The 16876-nt window shown below is 54.2% G+C and overlaps 1 protein-coding gene across 6 annotated transcripts in view; it reads left to right on the top strand.

Moving 5' to 3' along the window:
- Positions 1 to 16552, top strand: part of ZNF236 (zinc finger protein 236) — a 68481-nt gene extending 51929 nt beyond the window's left edge. For 4 of the 6 annotated variants that reach the window (XM_065932280.1, XM_065932278.1, XM_065932281.1 and 1 more), the window contains 6 exons: positions 4499 to 4686; positions 6390 to 6518; positions 7862 to 8059; positions 9350 to 9479; positions 13169 to 13345; positions 14088 to 16552. In XM_065932280.1, coding sequence (XP_065788352.1) covers positions 4499 to 4686; positions 6390 to 6518; positions 7862 to 8059; positions 9350 to 9479; positions 13169 to 13345; positions 14088 to 14215 — 950 coding nt within the window. In that variant the 3' untranslated portion in view covers positions 14216 to 16552. Of the gene's footprint in view, positions 1 to 3506; positions 3574 to 4498; positions 4687 to 6389; positions 6519 to 7861; positions 8060 to 9349; positions 9480 to 13168; positions 13346 to 14087 lie in introns of those variants that run through there. The other 2 variants (XM_065932279.1, XM_065932283.1) reach the window with 2 other exon arrangements.
- The last annotated feature ends 324 nt before the right edge of the window (positions 16553 to 16876 follow it).

The following is a 16876-nucleotide window of genomic DNA, read 5'->3' as shown; positions in this document are numbered from 1 at the left end:
AAATCAAAGTGCCAGAGCTTCAGTGCCACGAGGCCTCGCCTCACAGGTGACGCCCCCATTTTCTGGACCTGACAGAGCGTCCATTCCCTCCTCAGCCCTCTTGTTTGACAGCCCTGTATTTTTTTTTCTTTTAGAGAGTCAGGCTTCATCTTTAGGTCTGTGTGGCTCCTCTTAGTACCCAGAGCAGACTTGCTTTCCTGCTCGCTTGGCGTGCCTTTTTACCAGGTGGTGGTCCATTCCCCGCAGAGCGCGGTGCCTGCTGTGTGCTGAGCGCGCCTGAGGGGGGGACCCGGCGAGGCAGCCGTGGGCCCCTGCGTTTTGGAGCCCAGGAGCTAGCAGGGCACCGGCATTGATTGCAGAGTCCGCATGGCGGTGCAGGGTTACAGCCAGTGCCACACGGGAGGGAAGGCCGCCCCGAGTGCAGGTCATGGGGCCGGCGGGCTGACCCGGGCCGGGTGGCGTCCCGCGGGGAGGCGCGTCCCCCGCCAGGGAGGCTCCACGAGCTGTCCCTGCTGGGGCGGGCGGTGAGCCGAGGGCTGCGTGCGGTCAGGGTCCACTCAAGACCCCGAGGGCCCTCCCGACCGCCCTTCCCTCTGCTGAAGGGGTGCCCGAGAGCCTCATCAGCATTTCATGTTGGTGGACTGGGGCGGGTCCACAGCCCGGGCTTCTGACGGTCATTTCCACCTCTGCCCTCTGTTTTCTTGTCTCTGCTTTGGACTCAACTCTGTCCCTCCTTCATTGGTTTGTTGTTTAATTTTGGGGTGCTAAGAGTTGTGTCATAGAACTGCATTCTTTCAGCTATTAATTTAAAGTGAGAAGCTTCATGTTTAGCTTTCAGTTAAGGGGATTTTTCAGTTCTGATTTCGTCTGTGATGGGTAAGACGTCTGCAGTATGTCATATGCTGCTAAAGTCACATAGCATACTTGTTTCTGGAAATGTTTCCTGACAGTCGTGATTTGTGTCTGGCTATAAAGGACCAGTTCTCACTGCCTCCAGGGCTCTGACGTCTCTCCCGCCCTGCGGGGCGCTTACGTGAAGCGACTCCTAGGAGGCTCTGCGTCTCCTGTTCGGCCCCAGTGCCTGCTGTCTCACTCTGGTGGCGGGTTTCTGTTCCAGAACATTCAGGGTTGGGCCTCCTGCTTCCCTGAGGAGCAGCCTGCTGCAGCTGGCGGGACCGTCCACCCCCTCGGGGGCTCTGCAGGGACTCTCTGTCCCCTTGGGGGCTCTGCTGAGTGTCTTTAGCGAGTCTCGGGCCAATCAGTGGAAAGACAAGGAGAGTCTTGGGTGCGTCCATCTAAACGGAGTGGCGTCTTGCGTGGCTTGGTGACACTGGCATTCGTTGAGAGCAGTTCCTTCAAGCTGGTGACGTAGTGATCAGGAGGCACAGGGGGTCGGGGAAGCCTTGTGCGGAGGGCTCTGCCCTGGCGCCGGCGCGTCTTCAGGCCTGTGTGCTGTCGGTCCCCAGGCGTCCCTGCTGGAGCGCCCCCTGTGGGGGGCTGGGCGATGCTGCGCGGGCCCCAACACATGCCCAGATGTTTCTGTAGAAGCGGCGAGCACGCCCCTTCCTCCTGGTTTTGTTTTTCTTTTGTTTAGACTGTTTTAGAGCCACCTGAGAGCTTTTCTCTCTCCTTCTCTTCGATGCCCGTTTAGTTTAATTTGGTGTCTCATTTAGAAAAAAATTTTTTTTCAGGAGTTTAATATTATAAAATAAAAGACATGCTCTATAATTAAAGGATATTTGTATCAGTTATTATAAATACAGGATTAAATTCATATAAGCACTTAGTTGCACTGTTAAATACCTTCGGCCCCTTTGGATAATCCTGACTGTAGGCAAAGATTCTTCACAGGTTGAACCACTCGATCTGTGGTGCCAAGCAGATGTTTTTAGTGAGGTTTGCACATTCCACTAGAGCTCATTAAGTACCCGATCTCATCTATACCTTATTGTCAAGAGACTGCGTCCTAATGGGCAACATTTACCTTCGAGTCAGTCAGTCCCGGACCCAGCTTCAGGCCACAGAAGTAAGAGCTGAAATGGAAATGACTTGGAGATTAAACGTGCCTCTTGTAGGATGAGCACCAGAATGCAGATGCTCAGTGTGAACCTGTGACAGTTACGCTGCAGACCCGTCATCTCCATGGGAGGAAGGTGACGCAGTGGGCGTCGGTCTTTATACTGTGTGTGAATGGGACGTGGTCGGGGCTGGTCGGCTTCCGGAGCAGCGTGGGCTCCTCGTGTCTTAGTGGGGAGACAGCTGGTACCGCCGTTTAGGGGTTACACATGATCTGAAGTGAGTGAAGCATGTGCTGTTGTTCTGCTGTGTGCCTGGCTTTGGAGGCTGTTTCTGAATCAGCTCCAGGTTACACTCCTGGTGAAGGGTTTTCCTACAAAACAGTCAATGTGTTGTCAGTACTCTGGGAGGCAGAAAGTCGTTACTGATAGAGGTCTGAATTTAGCACAGCTTTTTAAGGAATTTATCTTAAGTGGGTATTACCTTTTTGTTCTTCCATTAGTCCATTTTTAAGATAATTTTGGTGAAGAAATCAAATTCTTCTTTCAGTGAGAGAAGAGATCGGTTTTTTGTTTACTAGTTCTTTGTGAGGTTATTTTAGTTTAGCCCCTGTTTCCCCTAGACTTAAGTACAGTCATGTGTGTACTCAGTCGTGTCCGACTCTTTGTGACCCCATGGACCGTAGCCCACCAGGCTCATCTGTCCATGGGATTCTCCAGGCCAGCATACTGGAGTGGGTTGCCATTTCCTCCTCCAGGGAATCTTCCCAGCCCAGGGATCGAATCTGTGTCTCCTGCATTGCAGGTGGATTCTTTACCCCTTTACCAGGCTCTTTTCAGTCATATGGAGGCTTGCAGTGCTTGAGCCAGGATCGTCCTCCTTGTGGGAAATGTCTTGAGTGTTCCTTGGGGCTTGCTCACCACAGTGTCTGGTTGCAGTGTGGACTCCAGCCCTCCCTGCAGTTGCTCGGTGTCCTCTCCGGGCCCGGGGTCGGGGTGCTGTGTGGTTAGTGACCCTGCTTGCGCTGTCTCTGCTCTCCTGGGCTACCTGTCCTTGACCCGTCGCCTGCTCCGACAGTCGGCAGAAGGTCAGCTGTTGCTCCTGGGTCGGCTTCATCGGGAGTCAGGGCGAGGTATGGCGTCCCGGCCGTCTGCCCCGGGTGCACCTGCCATGAGCGGTTTGCTCTTCTCCCAGCTGCGGCTCTCTCCCAAGTGATGCCGATGGAGCCCCTGCTCTGCTGGCTGGGCCCGGCCAGAGGCTGCGGTCCCTGTCCACGTCGCCCTCCCATTAGACTCGCTCCTGCACGCCGCATGTGAGCGTCCGGGCGTGTGGAGGGCACGGCGGCACAGGGTGCCGCCCCTCCGCAGATCCACACTCCCTTCCGTCCCGGCGGGGCTGCGCGCGGGGGGGGGCTGGCGAGGTTCTCGGGAGCCGCGTGGTGCTTCAGAGTGGACGCACGCAGCCTCCTAATGGTTGTACTGCTTTTGAAGGTTCCAGGTCTGCGCGGCACAGTGTGCAAGTCCGGGAGTGTGGATCTGTGGAGGACGCCGGCCACAAGTAAGTAGCCTGGCCCCTGCCACACCTCGGAGCAGGCCCGGGGTCAGCCAGGCCCCGCGGCCGCGCGGTGTCCGTACCCAGGCGTCCCCAGGCAGCGGTGTGTGGCGCTCTGCGGGAGGGCCAGTCCCGGGCCCTGGCACCGTGGCTGCAGCCAGTGGGCGCTGAGTCGCTGTCAGGCCGGCGGAAGGACGGCCTGTGTGTGTACACGCGCATGTGCATGTGTGTCGCGCTCACACGTGTCTTGGTTGGAGCCCCCCCAGGATCTGGGCCCTGCCCCCACGCCGAGCCGTCTCGTTTGCCAGCGGGTGCATGAGTCTCTGTCGTGTGGAGAGAAGGCCCATCTCTGCCCCGCCTGCCCCAGTGGCCTTTCTCGTACCGTGGGCTGCAGAGGGAGAGGAGCAGCGCTCTGTTCTGCAGAGGGAGCTGGCGTGCTGTGCAGCATGAGTCAGGGCTTGGGGTGCCACGAGGGCTGTGTGGACCACCCGTGTCTCAGGCTAGGCAGATGTGCAGGGCAGTGGGGTCGTGAACGTGAGTGGCGTCGCCAGACATCCACTCTGTAGCGGGTCATCACTCAGGGTCCTGATGAGGACGGGACCGTGGAAGTGCTTGTCTGAGTGTCCTTCTGTGCTGGCCATAGGGGCGGGACTGTAGGGTCACCTTTCCGCTCTTCTTTTCCCTGCTTGTTCCTGTGTGTGACACTGGAGGGGCAGAGTCTGCGTTCAGAGATGAGTGGGTATTCACGAAGGCCTTGAGGCAGCTTTGGAATCTGAGAGGCAGTGGTCTTGGTGGTGCAGCCTCGTGAGCTTAGGGGTGTAGATGCTGACCGTGGTCGACTTCTTCCTCCATGAGAACTGTCTTCTTGCGCCAATCCCCGTGTGCACTCACCGGCTTCTCCACTCATCTACTTGCTTCGCCTCTCTCGTAGAACTTAATGCCACAGCTGGAAGCTTGCCTCCCACGACGCCGCTGTCGCCGTCTGCCGTCTCTGCGCAGAGCCTGGTCATGTCCTCGTCCGCAGTGGGGGCCGAGGCCAGCGTCACGCTGACCCTGGCGGACACCCAGGGCTTGCTCTCCGGGGGGCTGGACACCGTCACGCTCAACATCGCTTCTCAGGTGGGTGCCATGGCCCCGCCGATGGGGTCCTCCCAGGAAACACCTTCTTTCCTAGGTATCTGTTCAAAACACAACTGGTTGTTTTCCAAATAAGTTTAAAAAGTAATTTTTTGATGCCAAATGGGAAATATAAGAAAATCCAAACAGTGCAGAAAAGCATAAGTAGTCCACCCCGCTAGACGGAACTGCAGTGAACGTCTGCGTGTGTACATGCTTCTGGACCTTTCTATGCACACACGGGTGCGCGTGTTCTCGCTTTTACAGAAACAAGCTCGTGTGTATTGTGGAGTGTAAACTCTTCCCCCCTAGTTAATTTTGCTGTGATTGCGTTTGTTTCAGTGATTTTAGCTGTGCAGACGTTTCAGTGCCTGTGCGCCCTGTAGAGGAGGGCGCCGGGGGGGCTTCCAGGCTGTGTGCCCTGTAGCTGAGAGCACCGGTGGGCTTCTAGGCACCCTGGCTATTGTCAGTGGTGTGGGAATTCCAATACTCCGTGCTACTTAGGTTCTTAGATGAGTAGATCTTAGGTTCTTAGATCCTGCAGTAGGTGTGCTGGGTTGAAGGTTAAGATGCTGACAGACCTTCCAGAGCCCCGTTGGGAAAATCCTGAGAAGCGGTGATTAGCTCTTGTGAGGCAGCCGTGTGGAGTTCCGACAGGGGCTGCGCCTGCTGGCCCCCACGTGCACACCCTACTGCGCGGAGGCTGTGGCGGGCAGGTGGCAGGGCGAGGCTCACCCGACTCTTGTCTGAGCCCCACCTCCGCTTCCAGGCTCTGCGCTGCCCGCGGGCTCTCTGCCCTGGGGGTGACTCGGTTCCTCCCCGTGCACACCAGTGATGCCACCTCGGCCTGCTCCTGGTCCGTCTGCACGGCAGGCGTGGCCGTGACGCACACCCTGTGCTCTCTGAGGTCCCTGCCAGCAAGCCCAGTCCTCCCGAGGGGACTCAGGACACACTGCACGCGAGGGGCTTCCTTCTGGCCCACGAGAGCGCTCAGCCCCCCGGGCCCCCTGAGCAGATGAGGAGACCCTACTCCCCTCAGCCAGTGCTCAGGCACTTACAGAATGCATGTGCGCTTGAGAAGTGAGAACTAGTGTGATTTCCACATCAGTGTAATCAAAACACAGCAAAGAAAGCAATAGTCTGCAAGTAAGAATACAAACCAAAAATAAGTCATTTTTAGGTGATGCCCTTTTAGTGGATTCAAGTCACTACTTTTGTGAGTATCACTAATTGTCGAGCATTTATTTTATCGGGCAGTTGACTTTTAAATCAGGGCATTTGCATTGAGGATACTTAAATTAGCCATTGAGATACCAGTAATAAGCTAGTAAACGCCATTGTATTCAGAATTTTTTATTGTTGTTCTTGTTGCTTTTTGTTTTTGACTGTGCTGTGCAGCATGCCGGATCTTACTTCCCGGTAGGGGATCGAACCCCAGCTGGCTACAGTTGAAGTGCAGAGTCTTAACCAGTGGACCGCCAGGGAAGCCCCAGGGTTTTGTTTGTTTATTTTTATCAAGCTTTTTTTTTTTTTTTTTGAGATAATTGTGAATTTGCAGTCAATTAAAAGAAGTAGCACAGACCCTGTGGACCGCCCCTTTACTCAGCTCCCCCCAGTGACAGCAGAGCGCCCATCAGGTGTCCCGTGTTTAGTGACAGCTGGGTGGGGTCATGTCGTGGCTTCTGAAGCAGTGATCTTCTCCGCAGGGTCAGCAGTTTCCAGCCTTACTCACGGACCCTTCTCTCTCGGGCCCCGGGGGCGCGGGCTCACCCCAGGTCATCCTGGTGAGCCCCCCTGCACAGCCGGCGTCTGCCTGTGAGGAGATCACCTACCAGGTACAGCACACGTGTCGTCTGCAGTCTCTCAAGGTTTTCAGAGCACCTCACTTCAGAAGGGGCGGCCTGGAGGGTACTGGGGAGAGCCTTCGGCCGGGGCTCAGTGCGCCTGGCAGCTGCGTGTCTTCCAAGAAGGAGCAGGCGCCGAGCACAGGGACCTGGGTGGATGCAGGGTCTCCTTCTCTCCATGACTCGGGGTCAGAAGGAGATGTCGTAACCAAAGCTGTGAGACCTGGTTTTCAGTTTAGCAGTGTCTCCTTGATTTGCCCACTGATCAGATTGCATGTGGTCATTCCCTTGCATTTAGTTTTTTTTTGTTGGATTTCCTGTGATACCTTTGATGTTTCTTTCACATCTTGTTATACATTTTCATAGGGATTTTCACATGTCTGTATGTGACCTGTTTGTCATCTGAATCTGACTAGTCTCTTTTTTTAAAATGCATTTTTTGGAGGGGGTGGACAAAACACTTAGTAAATGATAGTTCCAAATATAAAGAGTCTAAAAACGCCTAAAACTTTTCAGAAAAGTAAAATACCGATAATAAATCTCTGAATTTTTTTTTTTTGAAGAATTAAATTTTATGCTTAAGCAGTTTTTTAGCAGTTGGATTTTAAGATAATTAGTTTTTGGTCTTTCGGTGAGACTAGGACTTCTTTCAAATAGAAATTAAATGTAATCAGCAATGGGAATTTCTCCCCATCTGGCCTGAGTAACCAGAGTCCATTTAGCTAGATTTTGGCTTGTGTAGCAGTTAACACAAGAGCACTTTCAAGTTCAGGGGTGTACTCACAGGTCTCAGGACTCAGAAAGGTCTGTTGTCCCTGTGGTTACAGTAAAGCCGACATCCCCTGAACGGAATGTCTGAGTCAGAAACATGTCCTGTGTGCGTCTTAGTTTCTGTAACTGTTGATGAACGAGTGTCGGGGCCCCGGGGTTTTTAGTGGGTGTCCTTCCCTGCGTGTCATTTGTTTTATCGGGTGGGTTGTTTCCTGCAGTAACAGAACAACCTTGAGTGTCATTTATTCCCGGTGGTTTTCAGCCTTTTTAAAAAGACTCAGGAGAGATGCAATTTTGCGGAGAGCTGAGCACAGGAGTGTCTGTCGTTTCTTTTCTTGTCTTAGACGCAGGCCCACCTCACACAGGAGGCACAGGCCAATCGCTTTCCCACGGCGTGTGGCGTCCTTGCATCGTCGGAACTATTCGATCGCTTGTTTCATCCCTTTATTTTATAAACCGTGGCCCAGATTAGTGAGAGCAGTTGGCGGGAGCCTGCAGTGGCCGCCGGGTGTTGTCTGGGAGCCGGGTCTCAGCGGCTCAGTTGGGATTCTGCCCTGTTGCAGGTGACGGATGTCTCTGCCAGCCTGGCCCCGGGCGGCGCGCCCGAGAAGGAGGCCCGGCTGCATGCGTGCCTGGAGTGCGGCTGCAGCTTCGCCTCGGCTGGCCTGCTGCTGCAGCACAGCAAGGCGGCCCACGGGCGTGAGCGCATCCACGTCTGCCCCGTGTGCAGGAAGGCCTTCAAGCGCGCCACGCACCTCAAGGTACAGCCCCGCCGCCAGAGCACAGACGTGCCCGTGCCGCACTTCGGGTGGGGGCAGGGTGTGTGCGCTCCCTCCTGCGGGGAAGGGTCGGGTCCACTGTGGACACGCACAGAGGAGGGGACGAGGCGGGCCGGGTACTGGGACGTGGCTCCCAGGACACCTGGCGGGGGCACAGCACAGGGGCCGTGTGTCCGGCCCGCGGCACCTCCTCTGTGCTCGGTTACTGGAGCACCGGGCCCCACAGACGCCCAGGTGCATGCAGGGCCCAAGCCTCCTTCCTCAGGGCCTGCCGAGGAGTCGCTTGGGCAGCACACCAGCTTCCGTTTTCCAGGCCTGCAGCTGGCTACACCTCTCACCTCCATTCCTGCCGTTTCCTGAGATGGGAAATCCCAGTATTAAGTAATATGCTTTGAAAAAGAGAATTTCACGTTTGCTTTTAAAAACGAAACACTGACCATCATAGCAGCTCTCCTTGCAGAGGCCACGGCCAGGAGGTTGGTGAGGTTGGGGTGCTGTCCATGACTCTCTGAATTTGACCCTGTCACTCAGACTGTCTGCGCTCTTGCTCGGGTTATGTGACACTGGCAGCTCCACTTTCCTAATAAAATACTTGTGTTTGTCAGAGGAGTATAAAGTGCTTAGCTTTACACCCATAGTAGAGAGTATGGAAGTGGTAGTCTGATAGAGAATAAATATTTTTAAAGAAGTAAAAGAATAAAAATGGTTAAAGAAAATTTAAGGTACTTAAAATCATACACGTACCTAAGGCGTAGCTCGCTCTCCCGTGACCATTCTGGGGTGGCGTGTTACAGACAGACCACCTTCCCCTGAGAAGCCTGGCGGATGCTGACCGCTCCATCAGAGTCGGTGCAGCAGTGGACGCGTGGTGGTGTGACGGGATGGCAGTGGCACTGCCCCCCGCCACACACACACACACAGACAGACACAGCCCTGGTCTGTGAGGAAAACATCAGACGAATCAGTTAAGGAACATCCTGCGAAGTACCCAGCCAGCCTTCTCAAACCTGTCACGGTGGCCGACAGGCAGGCCAGGATGAGGCCCCGGGCTCAGGGGGCCTGGGTCTCCCTGGCAGGCCACGACCCAGCACTCACCCACCCCCGACTCTGCTCCATGGGGTCCTGACTGGAGGTGAGCCTGGGGTCCTCCTCCTGCCGACTGGCCTTTCTGTGCTGGTTTTCCTGTCCTGTTTCAGGTCTGTAAGGCTCTGTTAACGATCGTCAGTGTCCTTCATGTGTGTGTGTGTGTGTGTGTGTACGTGTCTTCCCCAGGAGCATATGCAGACGCATCAGGCTGGTCCCTCCTTAAGTTCTCAGAAGCCGCGGGTGTTCAAGTGTGACACGTGTGAGAAGGCCTTTGCCAAGCCCAGCCAGCTGGAGCGCCATAGCCGCATCCACACAGGTAACCTCGGGGAGGGCCCTGGGTGAGAAGAGAAGTCCTGCCACCCACCGCTCGTGACGGGAACGTCACATGCAGCGTGTCTGTGTTCATTTGTGACACAGCACCCGGTTCATGAAGCACAACCCACCCGCTCAGGTCTCTGCCTGACTTTTCGCCAGTTTACTGTGTAGCTGACTTCCCCAGACGGAGGCTGTTGCTGTTTGCACGTGGAGGTCTCAGGTGTTCCTGCCCACCTCTGTCTGGTGCCCAGCCTTCTCACAGTTCTCCCAGCCCTGGTGCCCTGTTGGCAGCCGCCTCCGACTCACTCTCAGAGGGCTCCTCCTCCCTGGTGCCCCTGACTGGCACCTGGGCCTCGTGTGTCGTCAGCAGGCGCCTGGCAGCCTTCATGGGCTGTGTGTTCTCAGAGATGCCCTTGCTTGTCAGCACAGATCCTGGAGCCCGCTGGGTACCAGCCCGGAGCTCGAGTGACAGACCACCGTGCTGCTGCTCCATAGTGCGTCTCTTCAAAACCTTAACTCAGGGCTGGAAATGACTGCCTTGTGTAATGGCACACATGCACGGGCAGGGTTTGCACACCTTCGCAGGCACCTCGTCACCTTGCTAGGGCCGCTTCCCTGCCCGCGGGGGTGCCTGTCCTCAGTCCCGGCCCTCCTCTCCTCAGCTCCGCCTGTGTCTGCAGGGGGCGCCCTGCTTGTGCTGGCGCTGCCAGTAGGGAGAGCCGCCCACAGGGTCGTCTCCCTTTCCATCACCCTGCTCGTCTGACAGGGCCCTCAGTTCACCCGTGGCTGTTCTTTTCCTCGGGTGTGATGTCGCGGTCCCAGTCTAGGGATGAGGACAGAGACCCTGACCCGTTTTGAGGACTGGGCCTGCCATTGAGAGCAGTCCTGAGGCCTCCCTCATCATCGCTGAGGAGGGCCGCCTGGAGCACGGCAACCCACTGCCTCCAGAGTAGCTTTGGGGTGCTGCCTCCTGATCCGGGGGCCTCATGGGGACGAGAGGCAGCCAGGCAGGGCATGTGGGAAAGAACTTTCTAGGCCGAGTGAAGGCTTGTGCCCTGGACAAGTGAGGACCCGGTCCTGGGGCTGAGAAGTGTGTGACAGCAGGGGAGGCGGGGGCTGCCAGGACCAGAGTGGCTGTGCAGTAAGTGCTTCCCAGGGTGGTGCTCGCCGGGACAGTGCTCTCCTGGGCAGTGCTCACCAGGACAGTGCTCTCCTGGGCAGTGCTCACCAGGACAGTGCTCCCCAGGGTGGTGCTCACCAGGACAGTGCTCGCCGGGACAGTGCTCTCCTGGGCAGTGCTCACCAGGACAGTGCTCCCCAGGGTGGTGCTCACCGGGACAGTGTTCCCCAGGGTGGTGCTCACCGGGACAGTGCTCTCCTGGGCAGTGCTCTCCTGGGTAGTGCTCACCAGGACAGTGCTCTCCTGGGCGGTGCTCACTGGGATAGTGCTCCCCAGGGTGGTGCTCACTGGGACAGTGCTCCCCAGGGTGGTGCTCACCGGGACAGTGCTCACTGGGACAATGTTCTCCTGGGCAGTGCTCACCGGGACAGTGCTCTCCTGGGCAGGTGCTCACCTGAGCAGATGCTTTCCTGGGCAGGTCCTCACCTGGATAGATCCTCACCAGGACAGGTGCTTACCGAGGTAGGCTCCCTGCAGAGGTCGTTCTTGGCAGCTTTTTCTTCCATTTGTAAGTTTATGTATCAACTTGAAAGCAATTAACATTTAAAAGATACTGTATAAACCATACTTTAATCAAGTGGATTTCCTATTCATATGTTCTCAACATTGTTCAGCTTTTCTTTTGGAAGCGTGTTGTTTGAACCATGTTTGTTCATTTCTGGATACTTCGGGACTTTGCGTAGCTTTGTCTTCTGTCTCCCTGCAGAGCAGCCTTGCTAGACCCTGGGTTAGCCGCCTGAGTGATGCAGCAGGGGGACATCACTAGGGTCCCGTAGAACTCGCATCCCTTCCAGGCAGCGTGTGTGTGTGTGTGTGTGTGTGTGTGTGTGTGTGTGTGTGTGTGTGTGTGTGTGTGTGTCTCTCTGGGAGCTCGTATGTGTGTGTGTCCCTGGGAGCCCGTGTGTGTGTGTGTGTGTGTGTGTGTGTGTGTGTGTGTGTGTGTCCGTCCCTGGGAGCTCGTATGTGTGTGTGTCCCTGGGAGCCCGTGTGTGTGTGTGTCCCTGGGAGCCTGTGTGTGTGTGTGTGTGTGTCCCTGGGAGCTCGTATGAGTATGTGTGTGTGTGTGTCCCTGGGAGCTCGTGTGTGTGTGTCCCTGGGAGCTTGTGTGTGTGTGTGTTCCTGGGAGCCCGTGTGTGTGTGTGTGTGTGTGTGTGTGTGTGTCCCTGGGAGCTCGTGTGTGTGTGTGTCCCTGGGAGCCCGTGTGTGTGTGTGTGTGTTCCTGGGAGCCCGTGTGTATGTGTGTGTGTGTGTGTGTGTGTCCCTGGGAGCTCGTGTGTGTGTGTGTGTGTGTGTGTGTCCCTGGGAGCTTGTGTGTGTGTGTGTGTCCCTGGGAGCTTGTGTGTGTGTGTGTCCCTGGGAGCCCGTGTGTGTGTGTGTGTGTATGTGTGTGTTCCTGGGAGCTCGTGTGTGTGTGTGTGTGTGTGTGTGTGTGTGTGTGTGTCCCTGGGAGCTCGTATGAGTATGTGTGTGTGTGTGTCCCTGGGAGCTTGTGTGTGTGTGTGTGTGTGTTCCTGGGAGCCCGTGTGTATGTGTGTGTGTGTGTGTGTGTGTGTGTGTGTGTCCCTGGGAGCTCGTATGTGTGTGTGTCCCTGGGAGCTCGTGTGTGTGTGTGTCCCTGGGAGCCCGTGTGTGTGTGTGTGTGTGTGTGTGTGTGTGTGTCCCTGGGAGCCCGTGTGTGTGTGTCCCTGGGAGCGTGTGTGTGTGTGTGTATGTGTGTGTTCCTGGGAGCTCGTGTGAGTGTGTGTGTGTGTGTGTGTGTGTCCCTGGGAGCTCGTGTGTGTGTGTGTTCCTGGGAGCCCGTGTGTATGTGTATGTGTCCCTGGGAGCCCGTGTGTGTGTGTGTGTGTGTGTGTGTGTGTGTGTGTCTCTGGGAGCTCGTGTTTGTGTGTGTATGTCCCTGGGAGCCCGTGTGTGTGTGTGTGTGTGTCCCTGGGAGCCCGTGTGTGTGTGTGTGTGTTCCTGGGAGCCCGTGTGTATGTGTGTGTGTGTATGTGTGTGTGTGTCCCTGGGAGCTCGTGTGTGTGTGTGTGTGTGTGTGTGTGTGTCCCTGGGAGCTTGTGTGTGTGTGTGTGTGTGTGTGTGTGTGTGTGTGTGTGTCCCTGGGAGCCCGTGTGTGTGTGTCCCTGGGAGCGTGTGTGTGTGTGTGTGTATGTGTGTGTTCCTGGGAGCTCGTGTGAGTGTGTGTGTGTGTGTGTCCCTGGGAGCTCGTGTGTGTGTGTGTTCCTGGGAGCCCATGTGTATGTGTATGTGTCCCTGGGAGCCTGTGTGTGTGTGTGTGTCCCTGGGAGCTCGTGTGTGTGTGTGTCCCTGGGAGCCCGTGAGTGTGTGTGTGTGTGTGTGTGTGTGTGTGTGTGTGTGTGTCCCTGGTAGCGTGTGTGTGTATGTGAATGTGTGTGTCCCTGGGAGCTCGTGTGAGTGTGTGTGTGTGTCCCTGGGAGCTTGTGTGTGTGTGTGTGTGTACACTCCTCGCGGCCGCCCCTTGGGGCGCTGACCGAGCCGTCTGTCCGCAGGGGAGCGGCCATTCCACTGCACGCTCTGCGAGAAGGCCTTCAACCAGAAGAGCGCGCTGCAGGTGCACATGAAGAAGCACACGGGGGAGCGGCCGTACAAGTGTGACTACTGCGTCATGGGCTTCACGCAGAAGAGCAACATGAAGCTGCACATGAAGCGGGCCCACAGCTACGCAGGTGAGGCGGCCCGCAGCCACCGCAGGCGTCGGGAGGCCCCTTCCTCGCGGCGGCGGCCTGGACGCTGTCCCGAGGGCTGGGGAGCCGCTGTGGGGTCTGCGCCCTGTAGTCCCGCAGACGGGCGACCTTGTTCCCACGCTGACTCGCCAGCGTTGGTGCCGGCAGAGTGAGGGCGTCTCCGTGGGGCCCTGCTGTGTCCCCCCATCTGCCTGTCCCGTGTCATCTTGGAGTGCCTGGAGGCTCCGGGAGATGGGCCTGCTGGCCGGTCGCCTGGCAGGAGCTGTGCTGGGAGGGGCTGGACTGCAGCCTGTGTCTCCGGTTCAGGTGCTGTGGCCAGGCCTGCAGTCAGGCCTGAGTGCAGGGGTGAGTACCCCAGGGTCTCCGGGAGCCACAGGGCAGGACCCTTCATGCTGGTCAGCTTTGGTGGAAGAGAAAATCCATCCTAATGTCTGCACGCTAGTGCTTCCTGCTTTTCTTTCTCTTAGAAAAGTCTTGTCAGTGGTATTAGTGATGGTTCATCAATGTCATATTAGCATAACCTTGACGATACATAGAGTTTGAGAGTGTACTGAACAAGGGCTGTGTGGCTTCATGTTGAAGTAGCAGTAATTGTTAGAACCATGAAACCTGCAGCTCAAACGGTTCTTCACTGGGATGGAGAAGAAAGCAGTTTGGGAATGCCTCGTCTCTGTGTTGTCCTTGTTTACATGTGCGTCATCTCACGTCGCTCTTTGTCCCACAGCAGGGGTGGTGCTGGAGCCCGTGGGCCAGCAGGACCAGGGCACAGAGGCGCTGAGCCACGCGCTGCACCTGGACGAGGTGGTCCCAGAGCCCGCGAGCGAGTGGCAGGCCCTGGCCAACGTGTTCTGACCGGCGCCACCCCGAGGACGTCCCGGAGTCAAGTGTGGAGGAGAACAGAGCGCTTCGGATTTCTCTTTTGAAGCCTCAAGTGTTATAAATGTCACCACAATAGTTTTTTTAGCTATAAAATGGTCTAGAGATCACTGACTTTCAGCGACTTCCAGGAAGGAGCTGGGCAAGGTGGAAGCACAGCGTTCTCATGTCTCTGCAAGCCACTAAACTCAGGTCCGTGTCAGCAGTTTCACCCTCCCTGTGGCCAGTGCAGCCAGCTGGACATCTGCCGGATCTTACTGTCACTGTGGTGTGATCAGCAAGACAGGTGTCAGTGTGAGGGAAGGCAGAGGGTTCTCTTTTCCTTCGTGCTTCCCATGACAAAAGCGTAGCTCATGAAACCAACATAAGCTAGGTGCATGAAGTTCAGAGGAAACGCTACGACACACAGGGAAGTTTTTTCCATTTTTCTCTGTGTGCATTTCGAGATGAGTAGAAATGTACCTTTTTTTTTTTTTTTTAAAGCCTACCGTATGTTAGTATACTGGGACCGTGAGAGATGGCTGGACCACTTCTCTCCACGACAGAGCTTACCCGTCAGTCAGGAGAAGGCAGCACCTGGGGCGTGAACATGAGGACAGAGTCAGCCTGACCCACGAGTGAGGACTTGGCCGTCCCTGCTGGAGGCGGCCCCGCGCCTGAGTCCCTGCCGGGCCCACCTCCAGGTCAGCATCAAGCACAGGCCGCACTGCAGATGGCAGACCGCAGCGCCGGCTCCCGCGAGCGGAGACGCTGCCGTCCGTGCGCCCCAACGACCCAGAAGATAGGAGCCTGTCCGAGCCCCGTGGTGTTCTCTTCATCCATAAGCAGGTGTACTTTTTATTTCAGGGAATCCTTTAGTATCATCAATGGTGCCACGTTGAACATGCCCCAAACCAACCAAATCCCGCCCTTGCTGGGGCAGAGCGCATGTCGGTCCCACGGCATTCCAAAGACAGAAACTTCTTACTCCACGTGACTCTCTCCTTGGAAATTATTTATATGTTCTATATATAAATACGTATGTACATATGCAGATATATGGGCCTCTGTGTGGCTGAATAGTATATTTTGTAAATAAGCACTATCCCTGTTACAGAGAGAGCGACAGCATTTTTACCTCCAACGAGCACTTCAGATCAGTATTGCATTCATTTTGTTAATAAAGAAACGGACATCCTCGTCATTGTGACATAAAGCTGGGGTTGCTTTTTTTGTGTTTGTTTTTCCTAAGAATAATTGCCTTTATTTTTTCTCATTGCCTCACTAGTTTCAGAAGAGAGCAGTTTTATTATAAATATTATATGGACTTTGTATATTAAGAGAGGAGCTCATTTCAGATTCCTGAAGAAAGACATTTCACTGTTAATTTTTGAAGGGGCATCTTTTGATTTTTTGTTGTTCACACTTATGGCATATGTATATAAGTAGTATTGATGGTGATATAAAAACTTTTGTTATGTGAAAATATTTAAGTCTAAAAACTGTTAAATATTACTTTTTTTTTCAAACTGCTTTGTGTATTGTATATTTTTTTAAAGAAAAAAAAAAAGCCTTATTTGACTTGTGATACTGGACTTCTGTATCCTGAGGTTTTTCTTGAATGTCAGTGTGTGTACCTGGCTGGAGTCCGTATATTCAGAATAACTGTAATTGTGCCAGAGTTTTAAAGGTTCTGCTTTTAATGCACTTTTCTTTTATAATTTTGTATTAAAATATTTTAGAAATGTTGATTAATTTTGGTGAACAAATATCTCCAAAGTTGAAATTATTGAAATTTTAAAAATTTTGTTCTTGCTAGGTTATTTATTTTGGTTTTAGCATTAAATGTCATCTCAGGTCAGTCTCTGCAAGGGGTTTGTTTAATTCCTAGTTGTATAGAAAGCATAGTTCAGTGAATTGTATTGGTGCACAGCCTGTTTAAGTAAGGCCTTACCAGGTGAATCTAAAGCCTACTTTTATTTTGGTTAAAGAAAAAAACCTATCAGTAATCCATTTTGTGAGTCTTCTCAGTTTATTATCAGGCAAACACAAGACATTAATGTATTATTTTTATTTACTTCCTAATTATAAAAGCTGCTTCTTTGCAAAACATTCCTTGAAAAATAAGGTTTTGTAAAGACATAATTTCACTTGAACTTTTGGTGGAGTGGAGTACAAGTTGATCTTTATACTTTACCGGTTGATAAAAAGTCTTCTGACAAGAGATTTCTAGTCTCCTGCATAACCAGGGTTTTGAGGATAGATAATTGTATTTTTAAAAAATATCTATCATAGCATATCTGCTTTGGAATAACAATAAATAAAAAAATGAAGTTAGGAAATGTGATTTTTTTTTTTCTTTTAAAATATTTACTGAAAGATAGTTTGGTGCATGCATTCAGATATGTTTTCACAGAGAACTTCAGTGGTGTTTTCCTGCGCCTCCATACAGCGCACACGAGCACCACCCTCGTGAGGCCCACGTGAGGAGCTTCTGGCTTAAGAATCAGGCTGTGCCTCGAGGCCGGCCTGCCGTCTGTGTTCGCGGCAAGCTCCTGCGTTGCTGCCACTGTTGACCATAACGAACGCCACCCCAGTCACTTAGGTGCCTGTAGAAAGGCTGCAGCCGCCTGTAGCTGTGTCCCGTGGTAAAGAGCT

Source organism: Muntiacus reevesi, chromosome 4 (assembly GCF_963930625.1).
Source record: "Muntiacus reevesi chromosome 4, mMunRee1.1, whole genome shotgun sequence".
In the NCBI taxonomy this organism is placed as follows: Eukaryota; Metazoa; Chordata; class Mammalia; order Artiodactyla; family Cervidae; genus Muntiacus; species Muntiacus reevesi.
The sequence above is the reverse complement of the archived record's forward strand: the minus strand, read 5'-3'. Positions and strand labels throughout refer to the sequence as shown.